This window comes from Heptranchias perlo, chromosome 1 (assembly GCF_035084215.1).
Source record: "Heptranchias perlo isolate sHepPer1 chromosome 1, sHepPer1.hap1, whole genome shotgun sequence".
NCBI classification, from domain to species: Eukaryota; Metazoa; Chordata; class Chondrichthyes; order Hexanchiformes; family Hexanchidae; genus Heptranchias; species Heptranchias perlo.
Window position 1 is genome coordinate 113,924,926 of NC_090325.1, and position 22,837 is coordinate 113,947,762.

The 22,837-nt window shown below is 39.7% G+C and overlaps 1 protein-coding gene across 6 annotated transcripts in view; it reads right to left on the reverse strand.

Moving 5' to 3' along the window:
* lin54 (lin-54 DREAM MuvB core complex component) overlaps window positions 1-22,837 on the reverse strand; it is an 89,029-nt gene that overhangs the window by 35,436 nt on the left and 30,756 nt on the right. For 5 of the 6 annotated variants that reach the window (XM_067989974.1, XM_067989950.1, XM_067989960.1 and 2 more), the window contains 7 exons: window positions 15,800-15,890; window positions 15,541-15,686; window positions 12,151-12,309; window positions 8,279-8,495; window positions 5,122-5,192; window positions 2,622-2,819; window positions 1,001-1,092 (listed from right to left, as the gene is read on the reverse strand). In XM_067989974.1, the coding sequence (XP_067846075.1) occupies window positions 1,001-1,092; window positions 2,622-2,819; window positions 5,122-5,192; window positions 8,279-8,495; window positions 12,151-12,309; window positions 15,541-15,686; window positions 15,800-15,890 (974 nt within the window). The remainder of the gene's footprint in view (window positions 1-1,000; window positions 1,093-2,621; window positions 2,820-5,121; window positions 5,193-8,278; window positions 8,496-12,150; window positions 12,310-15,540; window positions 15,687-15,799; window positions 15,891-22,837) is intronic. The other variant, XM_067989983.1, reaches the window with a different exon arrangement.

The following is a 22,837-nucleotide window of genomic DNA, read 5'->3' on the forward strand; positions in this document are numbered from 1 at the left end:
AAAGCAGAACTAATTTCAACACTCAAGGAATTTTTGGGATCAAGGCAGGTATGCAGATTGCTCTTCATGCAATTTAACAATATAAGTTATGCTCAAATTGTTCTTCCCACCTTATTTTTTCTAAAAAATGCTATTTGAAAGCATCATAAAAGTATGGAACTGCTTCCTCAATCATCAAGGCAACATTGACGATTAAAGCAATAGTGTTTCAGCGTGGACCACGTCTAACAAGCTGATATTTTCTGAATAGCAGTGAAACATTCATGAATTATACCAAGAAAAGTGACAGAAATTTGTGAACCACCAGATGACCTGTCTTTAGGCCACAAATGTGAAGGCATTCCATAAATACAGCTCAAGTTAATAACTCAGGAAGGAGAAATATCAATAAATTAAACCCATATTCCCAACTTGTCCTCCCTTTCAAGCCATCTGTAGGATTACATTTATGTTCTGCATTACCAAGATCTTGCCGGAAGGAGGAAAGAACATTTGCACAACTATGGGTATTGCTTTACCCTAAAAAGACTGATGCAGAAAGCACAGTGGACAGAATACCAGTTAATATAAGCAAGTTTCCACTGCCCAATCACATGGGGAATTTACGGTACAGCCATTGAGATGAGGAGAAATTTCTTCACTCAGAGGGTTGTGAATCTTCGGAATTCTCTACCCCAGAGGGCTGTGGATGCTCAGTCGTTGAGTATATTCAAGACTGAGATCGATAGATTTTTGGTCACTAGGAATCAAGGGATATGGGGATTGGGCGGGAAAGTGGAGTTGAGGTAGAAGATCAGCCATGATCTTATTGAATGGCAGAACAGGCTCAAGGGGCTGTATGGCCTACTCCTGCTCCTATTTCTTATGTTCTTAGAAAGTTACTGATCCATAAGCTGAAAAATAAGAGACATCTGAAAGTTAGGTTCTTGGAAGTCAATAGCAGAGTTTTGAACTCTGCAATCATTATATATACTAAGGTTAAGATGTTTTAATATCTTACCCATTGATTGGCAGCTTTGCTGGAGTCTGAATATTGGCTGTTCCAGAAAATCCATTGTTACTGGATATTGAAACATAGGAGGTCTGTTGTAACTGATGAAAGCAAAGAAAAAAGTTAAATAACTTGCTGCATATTGTCACTTTTATCGTCCATTTACTGACACTGTATGCCCTATAATAGTTTTAAAATTATTTATAAACGCATTCTGAACAAAACTCCACAGCATCTACAGAAAACTACTTCAGTATACCTTTAGGTATTTCTCCTCTCTTCTGATGACAATTCTTTGCTGAAGTATAATTCCATCAATGCTAGGCACCGTTGGGTAGCTTCACATGTGAATTAAAGCAACTATTCAGTTGTGGAAAGCATCATAAGGTTCCCCATTCTGTCCTCAACTGACATACACGCACTTTCCACCAAGGGTCACTGGGTACTGGTGCGAAACTGGAATAATCTTTCCTTTCCATAGCCTGGGGCATTAGTGCTAATTGTAGCGTTGCAATTGCTGTCTTAGGCTAGATCAGCAGTGAAACCTTGGATCGTCTGGTCTGCATGGCTTAGAACTACATTAGACAAAACACTTATACGTTTGGGCATCAAAGTGAGTGTACTTACAAACACTTCAGTAAATGGGAGAATGGAACCCTAAACCAACTGGTCAATATAAGGAGTGCATCAACAGTTACAGGACTAGAGTTAAGAGGTGCTGTGCTAATCTACAAAACAGCATTTTTAAAAAGAGAGCTATAATTCTGCAACCAGAAGAGCAATAACTTATCTTCAAGCTTAAAACAGAGGCCAGTATTTTTTTAATATAAATACTTGAACGTTGCAGGTGCAATCCATCACCAAAACTGCTCTGATGAAAGATTTCACCTGAAACATTCTCTTCATAGATGCTAATGATCTGTATATTTCCATTATTTTGTTTCAGATTTACAACATTTGCAGTTGTTTGCTCCCTATGTTTTTGTATTTTAAAAAAGACCAAAGGCTGACATGCAAATTCTGTATTCATCAGGTGCAATCAATGGCATGATGGTATTCTAATTGAAATGTGTTGATTTTCACAGCATGGTAGCCAGTGCTCAATACGCACAAATATTTTACATTGCTTTCAAGGCAAGAACCTGTACTAACAACAGGGAGCAAAAGCAATCGTTCTATTGATCACTAACACTCATGAGGAGAAAGCGAAAATAATCCATCAGTGAATCACGATTACAAATACAGTCATCGCTGCACGTGAGGCCAACGCTAGCACCACTTATACTTGAAACATGGGGCTTGCACAGCTAGCTGCAACTGGAAGGAAGCTTGCCAGGGTTCACCAAGGCCTGCACCTGAGAAGACATCTTTTTAAACCAGGTCTTCTGGGCACAGCCCTCAGTGAATCCCAGCAGGTTTACTTCCCGGTTGCAGCAGGCAGCACCATGCAGTGGAATCCAGTGGTGCTAAAACAAGTCTTGCATAGCATGAAAGCAGCTTCTGGGCGTATATGGCACAAAATTGAACCAAGTTACGTTCATCTTATATTACCGGCTAGCGAACTACAAGATTTCTGAAAACAACTCAGTTTCTGAAAGTACTAGCAAGGTAATTGCTGTGTTCTACTTGCCTGTGTAACATACTGAGCTGGGACTACTGCATATCCCATGCTGCCAGTTCCAGGGGCTGGTGCCAGAACAGTGCCAGGTGGGAGGTTCGTTAAATTGGGCTGGATCTGTGGCAGTGCGGTTGCAGGCATAATGAGTCTCTGCTGGGGCTGGCTGGTGGTAACTATTTGTGTAGTGCTGCCGATGGATTTAGTAACCACCTAAAGCCAGAATTACAAAAATGTTTTTTTTTAAAAAGTTGAATATTAACTACTAAAGTAGAAAGTTACCTTTGTTTTGTATACAATCAAAATTCAAAAGTTTTTTTTAAATCAAAGGGTTCATTTAATCAGGGTTTGAACTTCTCTGCCTGCATTAAATGAAACTTCAGCAAGGCCCAAAGAAATTCTTATTTTAGGAGAGGTTTGTAATAACAGTTTGTATTAATTACATCCAATTATTTTAAAGACTAAGAAATTGAACAGGCACACACTCAAAGTGGAGGGAACCAGCAGGGGAAAGGCCCTTGTAACAATGCTCAAGTATGCCCTCGGTAGAATCAAAGATAATAACACCCCTGAAGAAATTTGCTGAATAAGGTGGCCTCACCCCCAAACTGAAGTGGTGTAGATGCAAGGGATATACACTTTCAGGAATGAGGGGTGAGGGGAAGAATTAAATTAGGTCAAGATCATTCAATTTTGTTAGCCAGACAGCCAGTTATACCCACAGTAGTTTGTACTACTACTCATATATACTGTGCCTCTCGACTGATTTTGATTAAGTAACGGAAAGGGTTGATGTGTATACGGATGTTCAAAAGGCGTTTGATAAAGTACTACATAATAGACTTGTTAGCAAAATTGAAGCCCATGGAATTAAAGGGACAGTGACTGCATGAGTACGTAATTGGCTAAGGGACAGAAAGCAAAGAGTAGCGGTGAACGGTTGTTTTTTTTAAACTGGAGGGGAAGTGTGCAGTGGTGTCTTCCAGGGGCTGGCATTGGGGCCACTGTTTTTTTGATGTATATTAACCACCTGGACTTGGACACACAGGGCATAATTTCAAAGTTTGCAGATGACACAAAACTCGGAAACATAGTAAACAGTGAGGAGGATAGTAACAGACTTCAGGAGAACGTGGACAGACTGGTGAAATGGGCAGACACATGGCAGATGAAATTTAACGCAGAGAAGTGTGAAGTGATTCATTTTGTTAGGAGGAACGAGGAAAGGCAATATAAACAAAATGGTACAATTTTAAAGGGGGTGCAGGAACAGTGAGAACTGGGGGTGTACATACACAAGTCTTTGAAAGTGGTAGGACAAGTTGAGAAGGTTATTAAAAAGGCATTCGGGATCCTTGGCTTTATCAATAAAGGCAGAGAGTACAACAGCAATGAAGATATGTTAAACCTTTATGAATCACTGGTTAGGCCTCAGCTGGAGTATTGTGGCCAGTTCTGGGCAACACACTTTAGGAAGGATGTCAAGGCCTTAGAGGGGTTGCAGAGGAGATTTACTAGAATGGTACAAGAAATGAAAGACTGCAGTTATGTGGAGAGGCTAGAGAAGCTGGGATTGTTCTCCTGAGAACAGAGAAGAATAAGGGGAGCTTTAATAGAGGCGTTCAGAATCATGAAGGGTTTTGATAGTTTCTCCTTATTTACCGTTTCCAGTGGCCGAAGGGTCAGACACAGATTTACAGTAATTGGCAAAAGAACCAGAGGCAGGATGAGAAAAGATATTTTTATGCAGCGAGTTATGATGATCTGCAATGCATTGCCTGAAAGGGTGGTGGAAGCAGATTCAATAACTTTCAAAAGGGAATTGGATAAATAACTGAAGGGCAAAGAGCAGGGGAAACGGGACTAATTAGACAACTCTTTCAAAGAGCCGGCACGATGGGCCGAATTGCCTCCTTCTGTGCTGTATCATTCTATGATAACAAAAAAAGTTTCATATGAAAATTGCAACAAAAAAAATTCTGTATTTTATCCTAGTCCATCTCCTGTAGCACTGCCCAAAGATTGATAGAATGGAGAGCGAGTAACAAATCATGCACTGAAGGTAAAGAACAAAGTCCAACTGCACAAATCAAAATTCAACAATAGGAGATCCCCCTCCCCTCCAATCCAAGATTTAAATGAAGAGAAGCAGCACAAGAGAAAAAAGGGTCAAAGTAAAAAATAAGAGCTATTTGTTTAAAAAATCTAAAGCAAATGCAAATGGGGAAGAAACCAAGATGCAGGCACGTGGCACTTAAAGGCCTCTGAAAAGAAATGTTGGTGTAGGGATGTGAAATATGCAAATGTATGGTAAATTCATTATTTCAGCAGAAATTATAAATATGGTGTATTAAGTTATAAATGCTGGGTCAAACAAAAATAGCACTACTTTACAAAAATACATGGGCATTAAATCAGTCAACGGTTATTGAAATGGCAATAGTTTATCAGTGACATGGCTGTGTGACAGCACCAGCTGCACAAACTATATTATAGCATTTGACTTATTACTCACATTTTTTACAATCTGTGCTGGTGCAATTGGGACAGACATACGAACTTGTGGATTCAATACAACTGACGTAGCTGTTTCGGAGAGAAAAAAAGTGCGTTACAAAACAGGACATAATGGAAAATTTACTCAAGTACTGCAGAACTTTACACAACCCCCACTCTTTCTCTCCCCTCCCCCCCCCAAAAAAAAACTATAAATTACATCATCTATTGCTCAGAATGTAATTCATATTATAATAACTGGTAATATTCAGGGTGGAAGCAAGTTTTGTAACTTTTGAAAACTGCTAGGGGTCCTAGTGCTCAAAGGGTTAGAAACAATTCTTTAAAAAAATGTAAGGAGTCGTACAACACCAGGTTATAGTCCAACAGCTTTATTTGAAATCACAAGCTTTCGGAGCTTTGCTCACCTGACGAAGGAGCAAAGCTCCGAAAGCTTGTGATTTCAAATAAAGCTGTTGGACTATAACCTGGTGTTGTACGACTCCTTACATTAGTCCACCCCAGTCCATCACCAGTATCTCCACATCATGACTACTATTAAAAAAATGTAAAATTGCTCTACTTCATCAGCAAAAAATTATGTACAAAGAAACTGCTTAGGTTTAAAATATTTTTTAAACTGTGGCTCACGAGAACAAAACGGAATTTTACATACTTAAATTTACAAAGTGCAGATGGAAGGGTCCATTCAGCCCACCACACTCCCTATTCCATATAAACCTATAGGATCCTTCATCACAGCATCCATCAGCCCTTTGAATGAACCCAGTCAGATGAACAGAGAATTCAGGGGTGGTGGTTGTAGGGCTGGAGAAAATTACAGAGATAGGGAGGGATGAGGCCATGAAGGCATTTAAACACAAGGATGCAAATTTTAAATTGGAGGCGTTGGTGACCAGGAGCCAATGTAGGTCAGTACAGATAGGGATGATAGGCAAGTAGGACCTGGTGTGGGATAGGATACAGACAGCAAAGTTCTGGATGAACTGAAGTCTACAGAAAGTAGAGGATGAGAACAGTGGAGTCTGGAGGTGACAAAGGCATTAATGAGGGTTTCAACAGCAGGTGATGCAAGGATGAAGGCAGGCAATGTTACTGAAGTGTAAGTTGGCACTCTGTGATGGAAACTTTATAGGGTTGGATGTCCAGCTCGGGGTCAAATAGGATGCCAAGATTGTCAACAGTTTGGTACAACCCTGGACAATGGCCAGGAAGGAAATCGGTGGTGAGTATGGAGTTTGTGGCAGAAGCTGAAGACGATGGCTTCAGTCTTCCTAATGTTTAACTGGAGGAAGTTGCAGCTCATCCATCACTGCATATTGGACAAGCAATCTGACAACACCGAGGTAGTGGAGGGATAGGGAGAGATGGCAGAGAGATAGAGCTGTGTGTCGTCAGAATACACGTGGAAACGGACCCAATGTTTATGGATGATGTCGCCAAGAGCAAACATGTAGATAGAGGAGTGGCGGCGTGGGATAGTTCCTTGGGGGATTTGAGGTAACAGTGCAGAGGCAGAAAGAAAAGCCATTGTTGGAGATACTCCGTCTACAATCAAATAAGTACGAATAGAACCAAGCAGGGCTTTTCTACGGAGGTGGACAGTGGAGGAAAGTTGCTGCAAGAGGATGGTGACTGTGTCAAAGACTGCAGAAAGGTCAAGGAGGACAAAGAGGGATTATGCACCACAGTCACAGTGGGTCATTTGTGACTTGGATTCGGGCAGTTTGTGCTGTGGCAGGGATGGAAACCTGACTAGAGCGTTTCAAACAGGGAGCTGCAGAAAAGATGGGCACAGATTTGGGAGGCGACAACATATTTAAGGACTTCAGAGAGAAAAGGTAGATTGGAGATGGAGCGATAGTTTGCAACGATAGAGGGGTCAAGGATGGGAGTTTTAAGGATGTGGTAACAGCAGTTTTGAAAGGGAGGTGGAACTACTTAGAATGTCAGCTAGCATGGGGACTAGGAAGGGTAGCTGGGTAGTCAGTTTAGTGGGAACAACGTTAAGTGGAAGAGCAATTAAAAAAGTGAAAGACACGAAGTTCCAACAGGATACCTGGTTCAGACAGACAGCTTTGGAAACTTTAGCAGACCACATTGGTGTTACTTGGTGGGCAAGGATGAGCACAAGTCAGTGGCCTGGGGTGCACCAGGTGAATATCTGTCAGAGTGCTGTTAATTTGGGAATGGGTGGGAGAAAGATAGAAGAAGGGATTGGATTAAGAAAACAGTGGCATGGAAAGCAATATGAGGGGGCGAGAGATACAAATTAGGAGAAGCAAGCTGGTTTGAGACGATGACTCACTGGAAGAACATTGTGCTGAGGTGATTGTTTCAGAGTATGAAGTTTTGTTCTGGAACCATTAAGCGGTCTTATCAGAGAAATAAAGTTTAAATGTATTCGGTGACTCAAAGGTCTCTGTTATCACCACTCTAAACCCATCAAGAATGGCTAGAGGACAACTTCCATTTTGCCTTTCTTTCCTGTAGGAAGCACAACCTCTGCTTGCACCTCTCCACAGTATTGCAGCTAATATTGAGAATGCGGGAGCAGTAAACTATTTACATTGAATACAGATGTTCCAATATATTACATTTTTGTTCAAGTTAAACGATTTCTGAAAATGCAATTTTAATTAATCCTTTTATTACAAATTCTAAAAGCATAGGGTCACAATAACGCTTTGAGAACTGCAGAAAGTTCAGCAGCAAAATGAAAAGTAAAAAAGCTCTCCTCCTTTCCAAATTATATAATAGAATACCATAATATCCATCTTAAGTGCCACCTTACACTAGAGATTTGACAGTATTAGACAGGAGAAGTTTTCAGATAATGCTGAAATAAATTTTCTGGAAGAAAAAACATTTTAATCCAAAAATTCTAAGCATACATGGCTCACTAAATGAGTTTACAGAAAAAATATTTACTCCTTGGCTAGAACTATTAAATAATTACTGTTCCTTGTAAACCCAGCATCAACTTTTCTCTTCACACCTGATGAACTGTTGCAGTTATTGGCTGGAAAGTTTTAGTTATTATTGACACTAACCAATTCCTACAGCAGTAAAATTGACATTTCAGGAATATTTTTAGATTATTATACTCCATGACTTCGAAGGAATTCCAAAAATTAAATTTTCTTGAAGCAAACCTTGCGATATGGGTTGTGTGTTGGTGCTGGAGCTGGAGCTGACCGTCTGAGGGGAGACGCTGGCCGTCGTTGCCGTAACTAGGCGTACATAATGAAACTTGCTGCCTGGCACTTGAATTTGCTGAACGTTGGGTGGTGTTGCCAGAGGAATGATGGTTTTGAACTGGGTGGCATTCATTGTTCCCATAGTTAGTGTCTGGACTGCTGGTTTCACTGTCTGCTCAGGAAGTCCATACATAGTGATCAGAAAAAACTCATGGTAAACTTTACAAACCAAAATTCTCAAATTCACAACATAATTGCAGTCCCCAAAAACCTTTAAAGCAGATTAGTTACCAAAGCATTTAAAAAAAAAAAAAAATCACAAAAATCATATGATTTGTGCAATTAAGTAAACTTTCATTTCTGGTTCAAGTTTAAAATTGGCTTTTGCATTTAAAGCAGCACTTAATTTTAATGCTAGCAGATCTCCTGTGGCACTGCTTATAGTAATTCAGAAAATATACTGTTTTATAACAATAGGGGTGTTACCAACAAAGTTTGGCAGAAAAAGCATTGCAGGAAACGAGACAGGAAGTAGAGACTATACGCAAAGCTTTTAATATATAACTAGTCGATCTCGCATGGCAGTGCACGTGGGAGTCAGGACCAACTGTAGTATTTAGGTGAAACGAGGCAAAGGATGGGGAATAATTGGCCCAGGTGCACAGATGTAATTCAGTCCCCATTATAAAGTAACACGTTGTCATTATTTGTAGTTAAACAGCTAAACTTGCAGCAATTTTGGAAGCAAGAGTTGGTTGGAGGTTTTCTGCAGTACAAGATGAGGAACTGGGAGACAAAAAAAAGGCTCTACACAAATCATTACTATTCCCATTATAAATTTCTATGAGAAGAAGTTAACACAAGTGACTAACAAGACAACAGGAAGTAAGTTTTTATAGACAGGAAATGTGCACTGATGTAAGATTTTTAATACGTTATAGATTGCATGAGCTACAACCTTTGTTTACTACTATTGCCCAGCATTTATACTATTATCGCCCAGCATTTATACAATAGAATGTGTGGTATTTGGATTTAGAAGTACAAGAAAGATAATTTGACCCATTAAGTCTACTCTTCCCACAAGATCACTGTTGTGGATTCTTCCAATTTGTTTATGGAAGATTTGAAAAATTGACAGCAAGTTATGGTCAAGCCACGAAAGTCACATTTTCAACTACCAACATGCATTTATATAGCACCTTCAATGCAGTGAACAGCCCAAGGTTGCTTCACATATGAGAAACAGTTGGGAGAGTAGATTGAAAGCATGGTTGAAAATCTGTTTTGAGGAGGCTTTTAAAGATGGGGAGAGTAACAGCAAGGCAGAGGGGCTTTGGAAAGGAGATCCAAGAGTAGGGCTGAGAAGTCTGAAGGTTAAAAACCCATTTAGAACTAATTTCCAAATCATTGTTTACCAACAAAATAGCTTTACTAGTTGTCCAAGCTTAAAAGACATTAGAATGCTCAGCTTCAGGTTGCAGTTTTGAGAACGTCCCTTTAAACTTTTAGCCATAGCCCTTATCAGTTCTTAAGTCTCATCCCTGGATAAAATGCTTCACTATTTTACAAGGAAGGAAAACAGACCAACTTAGCTAACACACTAGAAGAACCCGCTTTACAACAGATCACAGACTGTGCAATGACACAAAGTACTGTGCGGTCAAAATCATGCCACCTTCTAAATCCAGTTGGTACTGAGTGTCCTTAGCATTGCTATACCAAATTTTTCAGGAAACATGGTGGTAGAGTTTAAGCTGTGAGTTTTCTTCACTGTTTCAGTGCTGTTGCATGATCAAAGAGATGGTTTTCTGTGGGGTAGTCTTGTTGCTTGTCCTTCCTCTGTTGTACAGTACTTCATCCAGAGCCCTAGCTAACAGCTGGCTAGCTCACCTAGTAAAGCCAGTATTTGGTCATGAACCCAGCTTCTCCTCAAATAGCAACTGGGCCACATATGATTAAATCACATCTGAGTTGGATAGAATAATGATTAAACATGTCTATTGTGTGTTTCTTGACCACGCCACTTCCACCTCCATCACTTCATTTCCTTCCCTTTCTCTGCTGTCACTTCAGTCTTCCTCCTCCTCTACCTCAGCTTCTTTCTCTCCCTCCCTGCTTCTTTACTTTTTCTCTTTGTTACTCTTCTAGTTGCCCTTTTTTTTGTTTTTCTACAACCACAGGCAAGGAGTGACACCAGCATCAATGCTCAGGCAAGTAACTGAATTAGAAGGAACAGTATTGGGATTCAGGAGAGTTAGAGGCAGCTGCATCAGTGGCCATTGTACCTAGGATTTGGTGGGAAAGGATGCTGGAGAAAGTTTAAATGGTGAGGGAGTCTGGCAGTCTCCAGCCGCTGGCTTTCCATAATCCGTTGAGAGGCGGTAGTGTTATCCTTGGCACAGCAGCCCTGTGTGGGCTCTTTTCTTAAATATTTTTTTTTAAAAAGCTGTTTTGCTTGGTTTAAAATAGGTGGACAAGTCCAACTACAAGTCTCCCTCTTTCATGATGAGATGAGTGCTATGAAAAGCACTCATTTCTGAAAAACCCGATGGTGGAAAAGCTGATCCATTGTTAGGGAATTAAACAGATAGCATTCACTGTCACTTCCAACAATACAGCTCTTCCCCCTCCAGTTAGGACCTGTAATACTGTGGATTGTTAAGGCAGGGAGGAGAGCAGTGTTGCTGGAAACAAAAAGTAAATGTAAATCTACAGCACTCCCACTGGGAGCTGGTTTATTCCCCCAGACCAGCAATTTATTTGGTGCATTTTTTTCACCCTAACATATCAAGAACTGCTCCTTGGGCCATTTGAAGTTGGTTAAACAAATTCAGCCCATGACTGAATACTTTCAACACAACCACTATCTTAGAAAGATTTAAAACAACAATTTTGTTGCAACAGTTAATTTTTAATTTGAACAGAAATAAGCATGCTACATGCTGGCTTAAACCTCCTTTACAGCACTGAAATATTGCTGTTTTCTAATATTTCAACTGTGGATATCCCTTTGGCGATTGGAAACAGTAATTGAAAACCAACTTTGGGTTCTTGCTCACTAGGAATTCAATTAAGTAAACCAAAATCAATTTCATTTAGCACCTTTACAGCTGGAAAGACATTCAATCCCATTTGTCTGCGCTAGATTTGAATCTGGAACCGAACTAGTTTCCTAATCTACTGTGCCTTCCAGTTCACCTCTTCTCTCCTTTAGGCTGTGTTAATCACCGTTGGTCAAGAATGCAGGTGATCAACCAGCTCCAAGATATCCACAAGTGCTGCTCTATAACCAGTCAGTAGGTGTCATATAAAGGTAGCCCTGTTCAACTAACTAGACTTTCCCCTCTACTTTCCTTGTACATCTTGCGCCCACTTGTACCTCCCGATCAGCATAGGACATTGTGAAAGTTATGTAAAAGTTGTACATAAACACACAACATGGAACTCTGTCACAGCATGATAGTACATGAGGATGTAGTCCAATGCACCATTACTGAAATGACTAGAAACAATGGAAAAATTAAATCTTGAACTGTAACAGTGTATAATTAGATTAAAAGGAAATCTTCTGGAGGGGAATAAACTGTAATCTCAACCCTTTTGCCTGGTTCAATTTTAAAACGTTTTTTACACCAACAAAAAGCAGCCAAAAAGCATAATCACCTACTTAATGAATAATCAAGTGATTACAATGGTTTTAAGATTATTAATTACACCCATGGATTAAACGGAAAAACCATTGCAGCCAAGACTGCACCCATCAGTGCCATAATGCAGTTTTACAATTCCATAATTTGGCTTAGGTCTGAAAAAGAAAGCTTTACCTGCAGTATGGCATGATTTGAGGCAGATTTGGCTGGAGATGTTGGTGTTGTCTGCTGCACCGTGAGAATCTGCTGCCCCAAAGCCATGGTGAGTGGAACAGTCAGTGACTTCTGAGGGGAGTTTGGTACCCGTGAGGCCACTGACACGACTGTTAAATGCTAAATATTTAGGTGACAGAAAAAAAGGAACATCAACTTTCATTTATATTCTAGTCTATAGATGAAAGATTAACACTACAAATTTGAAGAGGTCCTTTGCATTTTCACCAAATCCTTTATAAATAGAAACAAGTGTTTTGGGACGTCTCCCTTCCTCCCACTAGCAAATCAGAAAGATAGCAAACATTTAGCTTTGAGATTCAAAATTAATATTTTCCTAAAAATAGTTAAAACTGATTAACATTTTCAGTTTGTCATCATACAAAATGATCCTATGACCATTTCAATTCCACACTACAGGTCACTTGCAGCAGGACAGCTTTGGGAAGGCATTGGAAGAGGGGCGAATGAACATAGCTTTAAGCGTGGAATTGGAATAGCCTATTCCCTCCAACTGATCAGTCAAATTTGCATTGTCATGGCCTTTTATTTGAATTTCCTGAGGGAGGCAATTAAATATTGGCAATGTTTCCAAGAACAAAAAACTGAACTTGCTGCAGAAAATAGTGCCGTGTCCTGAACACAATGTGTCACAGTGCACCACACACTATTTAATTTCTTTATAACCTTCAATCCCATTTTAGCTAGATAAGCAGCCAACTCCTTTTTAAAGGAGTGCAATGATTCATCAGCAAAGTTTGATGGAAGATTATTAGTTGTATCATATTTGCACATAAGTGACAACTGGAAGGGAAAATCAAATGTTACATATAGCTCTGTTTTGAGCCCAAGAACTATTTTGGATTAGTGGATAATTGCTGCTGCCATCACCAAACTTTCACTCCTCATATTTCACATAATTGGAAGTAGAATCATAGAATGGTTACAGCACAGGTGGCCGTTCGGCCCGTCGAATTCGTGCTGGCTCTTTGCAAAAGCAATTCAGCTAGTCCCACTCTCCCACCCTTTCCCTGTAGCCCTGCAATTTTTTTTTCTTTCAGGTACTTATCCAACTCCCTTTTGAAAGCCACAATTGAATTTGCCTCCACCACCCTTTTGGGCAGTGCATTCCAGATCATAACCACTCGCTGCGTAAAAAAGTTTTTCCTCATGTCGCCTTTGGTTCTTTTGCCAATCATCTTAAGTCCGCCTTTTGGCTATTTCTTTTCCTTATACCTAATAAGTAATGAGACATTCACCTAGCATCAAATCGGCTATTGCATGGACAGTGGAGAACTTGGGGACTTAGAAGACATGCAAAGAATGACAAACTATCTCACAAACAGCCAGAAAGTTGGGTTATACATTAACGGTGCAAAAACCTAGGTTATGAAAGTTCATGTTGATTCTGACGAAGAACAACACTTGGAAGGTGAATGGTTGCAAACTGTGCATTCTTTCACCTACTTAGGCAGTGTGGTGCAAGATGATGGAGACTGCATGTCAGATGTCAGTTTTCATTGGAAAAGCTAATGGAATTTGTCAAACACTTCACTCAATCTGGAAATCAAATGTGATTGGAGAGAAAACAAAGTTGAGAATTTTTAAGAACAGTGTGCTGGCTGTGCTCCTATATGGATCAAAAATGTACAGTCCAATAAAGCAATCTAAAAGAAGCTCAACAAATTCCAGTGTAGATGCCTGCGACAGCTCTTCAACATCAGATGGTTTAACAAAGTGACGAATTAAAATGTACAGCAGAGGATAGATGGCACCATTGATTATAACAATCCAGGAGAGAAGATGGATCTATAATGATCACATTGAGAATGCCTGACACGAGGATCATTAAGTAAACATGGATTTAGAAGCCAGAAGAGAAAAGAGCGAGAGGTCGAACAAGAGTTACTCCATGCAACACAATAACGGATGCAGCTGTAGTGCACTTTGAACTACAGGAGCTGAAGGCAAAAGCCCAAGACAGAATTGGATGGTGTCAATTGGTTACTGCCTAATGCGCCTCAATGGAACAGGAAGAATGATGATTATGATTATGATGAGTACTTAATATGCCCCCATTATTTCACAACAGTAGAAAAGGCCTGCATACAAATGTACTAAGAAGCTGTTAGAGGAAATACAGCTGTATTTATGCAGAACCAATGTAAAATTGTGGGCTTACTGAAATTTCCTAATTTAATCATTGTTAAAGGTGGAAGGAGGAAAATGTTTAAAACCCGAAGGAGCTGCAGATTTTTAAATAAATCCAAGCCCCAGAATTAAGGGAGAATGTTCCAGCTCCCTATGTTGTTCAGTCCTTTGTGTTCTTTCACTTCTATTCTCAACTTAAGAGGAAGAGTGTGAAAATAATTGTGCAATTAGGTTTCCTGGGAGATTCTGTATCACAAGCCTTTATTCTACAACGTCCAGTCACTGAAGGGCTACTATAAATGGTCTAGAGTACCACACTCAAATCCAATTTCTAATAAGATATAAACGGATGGTGGAAGAGGATTACGGACAGTAATCCATTGCCAACCATTCGGTATGCTCCAGGCCATTATAACAAAACCAGCTATACGTTTTAAAATGAGGAATTATGTGGTACAGACACAACACTGATACTTTTCTCAACAAATGCGAAGCCCTAGATTGGGACCAACAAACCTTGATTGTGTAATGACAAATCCAACAGTGCAATGTGAGGTGAATCAAAAAGGTTTCTTTACTAGTTTCCCCTTTCTCTTTGAAATTATTGTTGATAAACATTGGATGTCCTCCTCCCCTTGTCAGCAAATGCAATGTGTTAGAACCAAAATGCATAAAGTGCACTCAGGTCAGGTATATCTTGGATTAAATACCAAGTAAATCTACACCAACAATGCACCTCACCTTCAGCAAGAGGGAGGCACCCAACCAAATCAGCATGATATCTCCATTTCATACACCATTACCAACTTGTACCAAATTATGGGTACATGTGTAGCATAGCCCATTCCCTTTAGTAACTGGATTAAGACTACTCAAAATCATTTCACATAAGACCCTTAACAAAGAGAAAAATCTCATCCTATGTGGCCAAAACTAATTCAAACTCAGGCGCCAGAGGTGAAAAATAGTGTCCTTGACTGCTACCCAATACCCACTGTTCTTAAAAAAAAAAGGAAAACAAGTATAAGAAGAGGGGATAAGGGGGAGAGATAGTAACAACACAATCAGGCACAGGCTTTCTGAATTTTCAAAGTAATATATTCAAATAAAATTGGTCAATTGCAGACTTCAAATTTGAAACTGTGCAAATTCCTTCCCCCACTTCCCACTCCCCCCCGCTCAAACAGAGAGCGCGCGAACCTTATTTGGAGACTTCAGTGGAGAGATAGCTATCTTGTTGGCTGTCTGTTGTGCTGCAGAATTGAGATTGGACCCAATAACACCACCTTCAGAAATGGTGATGGTACTTGGGACAGTTCCTGGTGAATTCTGAGGAAGGACTCTACCTGCAAAACAATCACAAAAAACAAAAGTAAATAGATTCTAATATACATATTCTGCAAAATAAAATTCACATAAAAGACAATCTGTAAATCACAGAGCACTGTGGTGAAATGACCTGTTATAAGGTTCTTGTTGTGGACGGGTTTGGCAATGATGAATTTTGTGATCATTGGTCCTGTAGGAGTGGATGTGCATTTCTTGGCGATCTGCAAAATACAAACTTCTGTAAATAGAAAAATAATAAATCCGTAAATTGGCCTGAAGTTTTTTTTAAAAAACTGGTTTTGTGCCAGGAGATTGAGAGAAAGGAGGGGGGTTGCAGTAGTGCATATAGGCTGCACAGTGTTTGGATGCAACAGGCTAAATGGACCAGTCCAAATGTAGCCTGCAACCATTGTTGGAACCTTTCCCTGCCATACCACCCGCCAGCTCCCACCCGAAAGGGAAAAGAGACAAAACCAACAAGAGTTAAGGGGAAAGAAGAAAAGAGAATCAGAATAGATGAGGAGAGATAGAAACAGCAACTCAAAGACGACAGCAGAGACAGTGAGACACCAAATTCTCTGACGTTTACACACAACGCCAGGGGTGATCGATTAATATATTCTTAAACGTTATAGGTGGCAGACTTCAGGCAAAAGTCAGAGTCTAGTTACATCATTTAACCCAAATATGTCCCACTACTTTATGGCACTGGACATTTGGGACTTCAAATTAGGTTGTAGAATGTGAAGAGATGGGAATATAACTGATGCAATTTTAAAAATGTATTTTTAATATTCTCTTCAATCTCCCAATTTTTTTCCTGTTTGATTTTATTTATTAGTTTTCCTTCTTTTTGCAGATACCACCTAATAGAAGCAGACAGGGAGCCTGCCAGGAGAGCTGGCAAGGGAGGAGAAAACAAATTTGAGCAGAATATTTGTGGAAATAGCTGGAGCACAAAAGAATGTCTTTCTACAGTCATTTGGCACAGCGGCAGGGGGGTGGAGGGGAGAGAAAAATCAGATGAGCAATTTGTACTTTTATGGCAGTAAAATCAAAATCAAAACTAGCAATTTAAAGCAGGAATTGTTTCTGGATATTAATTTAATCTCAATAAAAAAATTAAAGATCAGTGGATGAATTTAGTTTCCATTTCACTAATTTAGAAGCTGCGTGATCATTCAGGACTCTTAACTGCAAAACCTTCAGGACCAACTGAGAAATGCTAGTCTATGAGCAGAACATTAGTTCCAAACAAACTTTTCAGACACTGATGAAATGGGTAACAAGGACTAATTGTGAGATTATAATGCAGTTGCTTTGAATATAGTGGAACCTCCATTAATCATATGCTGCCAGAATTTGAGACAGAGTTATGGAAGATGTCAACTCATTGCACTACCCTTCAACATCCTCTGTCGAACTGAAAGAGTAAAGAGAATATTAAATATACATTTTAAAATTGCATCAGTTATATCATCAATCTCACAGCCAACAACAGATTAAATTCAATCTTTTATTGTATTGCACTTGCCCTTGCCCTTACTTGTAACCTATTGCATTGCTGTGTCATATATGGAAGACCAAATTTTGGGGATTCTTGCTAATCTACTAATTTCCATGTCCACCAGGGAAAGCACATAATGGTAGTTCCACTATACTGTAATTTAGTTAGAGTTCTCCAATCACCTGTAGTGAGCTAAAAAGATCTACACTGTGACCAATGCTATTTCAAATGTTTTGTGGATAGAATTGTGTTTATAGTTCAATGTAAAATTAATGGATTGATGTATTGCCATGCAGCTCCCTCTTGGTACAACATTATTTTGGGGGACCAAGGGAGAAACAATGCATCAAGGGAAGGCTTATTTAAAAACACATCACTAGTGCTATTATAATAAATCAAATGACAGTCAAAAGACATTTCATTGACTAGCAGATGCAGCAAGGTGAAAATGTTGTTTAATCCTTTGAACTGCTCAAGCACAAAAAAAGTGTGACATTTTAAAGCTGAAACAGTGCACTCTCTAGATTTGGGACCCAAGTAAGAACAACGACGAAATGAAACAGTTGCAACTAGAACAATGTTTTTTAAAAATGCATGGTGTATTGAGGGGCAGCTGTATCCTCAATTTTCCTATCTCAGATATATTCAAGTGAAGATTGTAAAATTAAGCTATCATTGATAATTTGTTGCAATATTTTAAACCAATACTTAAGTGGCAATTAGCTCCCTTTTAGAATCACAGAAAGTTATGGCACAGAAGGAGGCCATTCGGTCCATCGTGTCCTTGCCAGCCGAAAAAGAGCTATCCAACTTAAACGCACTTTCCAGCACTTGGTCCGTAGCCCTGTAAGTTATGGCACTTCCAGTGCACATGCAAGTACTTTTTAAATGAGTTGAGGGTTTCTGCCTCTACTGCCCTGTCAGGCAGTGAGTTCCAGACCCCCACCACCCTCTGGGTGAAAACATGTGTCTTCAACTCCCCTCTAATCCTTCTACCAATTACTTTAAATCTAAGCCCCCCTGGTCACTGACCCCTCTGCTAAGGGAAATAGGTCCTCCCTATCACTTTATCTAGTCCCGTCATAATTTTATATACCTCAATTAAATCTCCCTTCAGCCTCCTTTGTTCCAAAGAAAACCCCAGCCTATCCAATCTTCTCTCATAGCTAAAATTCTCCAGCCCTGGCAACAGCCTCGTAAATCTCCTCTGTACACTCTCCAGTGCAATCACATTTTAGAACTCCTTTTATGGCTGCAGTGTTTAAAACAGAGTCCGACTGCTATTAAACTGCAAATCTCTCTTCACTTCCTTCCTTCCCTCCTGTAATAAGGTTTAATATATTTATTTAATGAATTCAGTATAATTACAGCCAGTTTCAACACAGTCAGCTTTGAGGTTCTGCCCTGCCAATATATTTCAAGAAAAACACGGCTGTTGGACACGTGAATTTAAACAAGAAGATTGTGGCACTTGAAGAGAAACCAGCTTGATGACCTATGTGAATATGCACTGAAAAAAACAGTGCAGTGTATTATTTCCCCATCATGGTTAAATTAAACCCAGTATCAGATAGGAAGGATCGCAGGAGGAACCCGACATCCATTGTCTACTATATCACCTGCTGCTCGAATGCAAAAGGAAAACAGAAAAGACCCATGAATTCCAGCCGTACATAATGAAGAATCTGATTTGAGTGTTACAAAACAATATCCCAGCCTAGCGTTGAGACAGCATCATAGGTGCTAACAGTCAGCTCAAAAGACTCATCATTTAAACCGTTTGATGTATACTGCTTTACAACACTTCAGTTTATGTGTTACCCTAAATGCAGCCTGTAAATGACACATTGTTAGTATGAGGGAATTAAATTGATAGCTTCAACAACTAATTAAAGCTAGCTCCGAAAGTCATCTGCATTGACTGCAACCTCAACTATTAGGGGAGAAACAGAACCACAAACCTTTGGAATTAAGTTCATTACAACTCCTTGTACAGGTTAAATGCTTTGCTATTGGAGACTTTCACATATGGTATGTGTATAATTTTTTTTTAAATTGCTACTTCTTACATTATTTCCTCCCCTGGAGGTCCCTTACACACCATGTTCAGGGACAGTGTGAGGCAGGAAATCTGTGCCCGGCTTCCATTAATACAGTTCTGTATTCACTGTTGGATGTTGAAGTACACCAGTGTGATTTGCTCTTGAAGAAAGTTACTAATGCTCAACTTTTACCTCAGATGACAAGATGAATTCTCAATGCAAAATGTGTCCCATCATTATAGCAAAAAAAAAATTTCTTGTCTTCTCATGCTCTCCTTGCACCATAAAATCAGTCTCAAAGGAAATACAATTTAGCCTTTTTTTGTTAAAAAGGCTTAATATTAGAACAGTTCACAACTTCAGCAGAAATTATTTACAAACTATTGATCAAAGCATTAAAATTAACAACTTTTGGGATCTGGTTGGTGCAGTCGATTAGACAGTGACGAGCCTTTCACCTCTGGGACCTGGGTTCAAATCCAGCCCAGACTGATGGCATGATAGCTTGTTTGCGGGCAATAAGGGTCCTATATAAATCCAGCATGGCAGACTCAATTCAGTTCCTAGTGAGCATGAGGCCACAGCACAAAATTGCCCCCTAATGGTTTTCAAACAGCTGATTTTCAAACAAGGGATCAAAGGATGTCCACAAGATAACATTTCAATGTTTGGAGCCAAGCATATTGCACAGCACGAGCACCTGCACCAAGTCCCGCTCACCCATCACCCCTGTTCTTGATGACCTACATTGGTTCCCAGACCCCAATGCCTCCAAATTAAAATTTTCATTCTCGTGTTTAAACTCCTCATGGGCTCACTCCTCCCAACTCCTCCACAGAACTCTCCATTACCTCCAAATCTGGCCTTTTGTAAATCCCCTCCCTTTCCCCTCTATTGGCAACCATGCTTTCAGCTGCCTTGGCCCCACACCCTGGAATTCCTTCCCAAAACCCATCTGCCTTTCCACCTCCCTATCTTTCTTTAAAACTCTCCTTAAAATCCACCTCTTTGACCAAGCTTTTGATCCCTCTTTCTACTATCTCCTTTGCCCAGGAGCCCATTTTTGTCTGATTGCACATCTGAAGCATCTTGCAACGTTTTTCTACATTAAAATTTGCAAGCTGTTGTTGAATATTCTATATTTTTCCTGTACTTATAAGAAGCTTTTAGCACACTTGCTACATACAAATCAACATTTTCTGCAACGATTGTCTCAGAAGTTAGAACAGGGGAATCCTCCAGGGGTATGTTAACATTTATAGAGTATCCCACAAGCTGTCAGCACTAAGCCTTGACAATGATCAGCACAAAATGTCATAAAAATATAACTAACACTATATTCATATTTCCCCTTAATATTGAGAATTAGTTTACTATGATGTATATAATCCAAACAATTGTAATCACTTGTTTCAAATCGTCAATGTACTGCATTTGAAATTTGCTACAGCACTTTCCATTTTAGCAGCAGTGTTTGCACTTGGGTGGAAGCTGACTTGAGCCAGAGCTGCCCACGCACTACGAAATAAGGTTCTGCAACAGCAGTTCTTTTACTGCATTGGTGGCCGTGCTTTCAGCTGTCTAGGCCCGAAGCTGTGGAATTCCCTCCCTAAACTTCTCCACCTCTCTCCCCTTCTTTAAGACGCTCCTTAAAACCTACCTGTCCCAATATCTTATATGGTTCGGTGTCAAATTTTGTCTGATAACACTTCTGTGAAGTGCCTTGGGATGTTTTACTAGCTTAAAGAACCTCCGTGCCCCTCCACTAATTAGCTTGAAGCAAGCCACATTGTGAGAACCAGGAAGCTATATAAATGCAAGTTGCTATTGCAATTTATGATTCTGTGGTCATGCACAGGGAGAGAGCATTTATCAAACACACTAGAGAAGATCATGGCAAGATTTCACTTATTAGTCAAAAATTTCATTAATCTAAGACCTGAGACCTTTCATTTTATGGACCAGATGAGCAGAATTTCTGAAAGCTGGATGCCTTTTAATAAAGTCAAGCATTACTGTAGAACTCTTTGCAAGCACTAGGTGGCACTTCAACCAACTTTATCATAAACAGGGGGCGGAAACTGCTCGTAAAACAGCGAGCCGCACATCGCTCACCATTACTAATGGGCAAATCGAAGAGCAAGTTCTGGCAATCGCGGATGTGCAGTTAAAAGTGGAAATCCAGAACACGCACTTCACGATTCCCTGCTTATCTGACAGCTTCGCGTTAAAAAGAGATATCGCAGGCGAGAATCAATGGACAGCGCAAACTTGCTCTCCTGCCCAGCTAGAAACTAATTAATCTTGCCAAAAAAAGGTACGCTGAGTTATATCAGGTCTAAACTAACTTTTAATGGCGTGGTAAATATTAATGACTGCTAAACAACCTCTCTGGCATTGAAAATTACATTTTAAAAACGAGGAATCTCATTACTCCCAATTTTAATACTTTTTGATATTTAAAAAAAAACATGTTTAACTAAAAAATTAAAGGTTTTCTTTTTTTTTAAAAAAAGTTTTTCCTTTGTCTCTTATCTCTGTCTTTAATTTTTATTTTGCTTTCTCTATCTCATTCTTGAGTACATTTACTAATCTTATCCGACACTCCCTGGTTCTTAGACTGTGCGGTTTATGAATGAGCTTCACTTCCTGGTTCTCACAATGTGGCTTGCTTCAAGCTGATTAGTGGAGGGGCATGGAGGTCCTTTCCATCTTTCACAGCTCAGAGAAGCCTGGGAACGACCACTGAACTTCTTGCAGATCTCAATTAAAGCAAGTTGGCGCCCAGTAGAGCATGAAATGTTTGTGGGTGAGTTAGTTATTTACTGGTCTAGAATGTTGCAAGAAAAATGTAACTAATTTTTTTTTTAAAAATGAGCCAGAGCGATGAACGGACAATCGCCCAGCCCAATTTCTGACCTATTTAAAAAAAAAAGTTCACATTTTTATTGCAACAACTTAGACCAATGACTTTGAAGTCAAGACCTGTAGCTTGCAATGTACACAAGACTTGGAAAAGTAACAATTTTTTTAAAAAAAACATAAAAAGACATTTAGATTTGAGCTCTGACCAGGGCTGCTACCAAAAATGTAGTCCAAAGAGAAGGCATGAACACCATGCAGCCCCCCACCTCCCAAGTGACTAGTGAGAAGATTTGCAAGGCACTGACTATTATGGGCACTTGGGAAATATCAGTGGATTGAAAACAGGCAAACATGGTGCCCATATTCAACATAGATGACAAAACAGACACAGGCAACTACAAAGCCATTAGTCTTACTTCAATTCTATGTAAATTAATGGAATTGATCAGGAGTAGACTTGAGCAATATTTGTACAACAATCACCTAGTAAATAAACAGCAGGATGTGGAAAATCCTGCCTGATCAACCTCCTTGATTTCTTCGAGGAAGTGACAACCCAAGTCGCCTACGGCAAACCCTACACATAGGCTTCCAAAGTGTATTTGATGAAGTTCCACGTGAAAGATTACTAATTAAACTTAAAGCGGTAGGTATGGATAAGAAACTGGCTGAAGGGTATAAAATAACAGGTGCTGGTTAGAGAGGTGAGGTACGGGTGGGAAGTTCGAGTGAGGTGCCCCAGAGCTCAGATTTG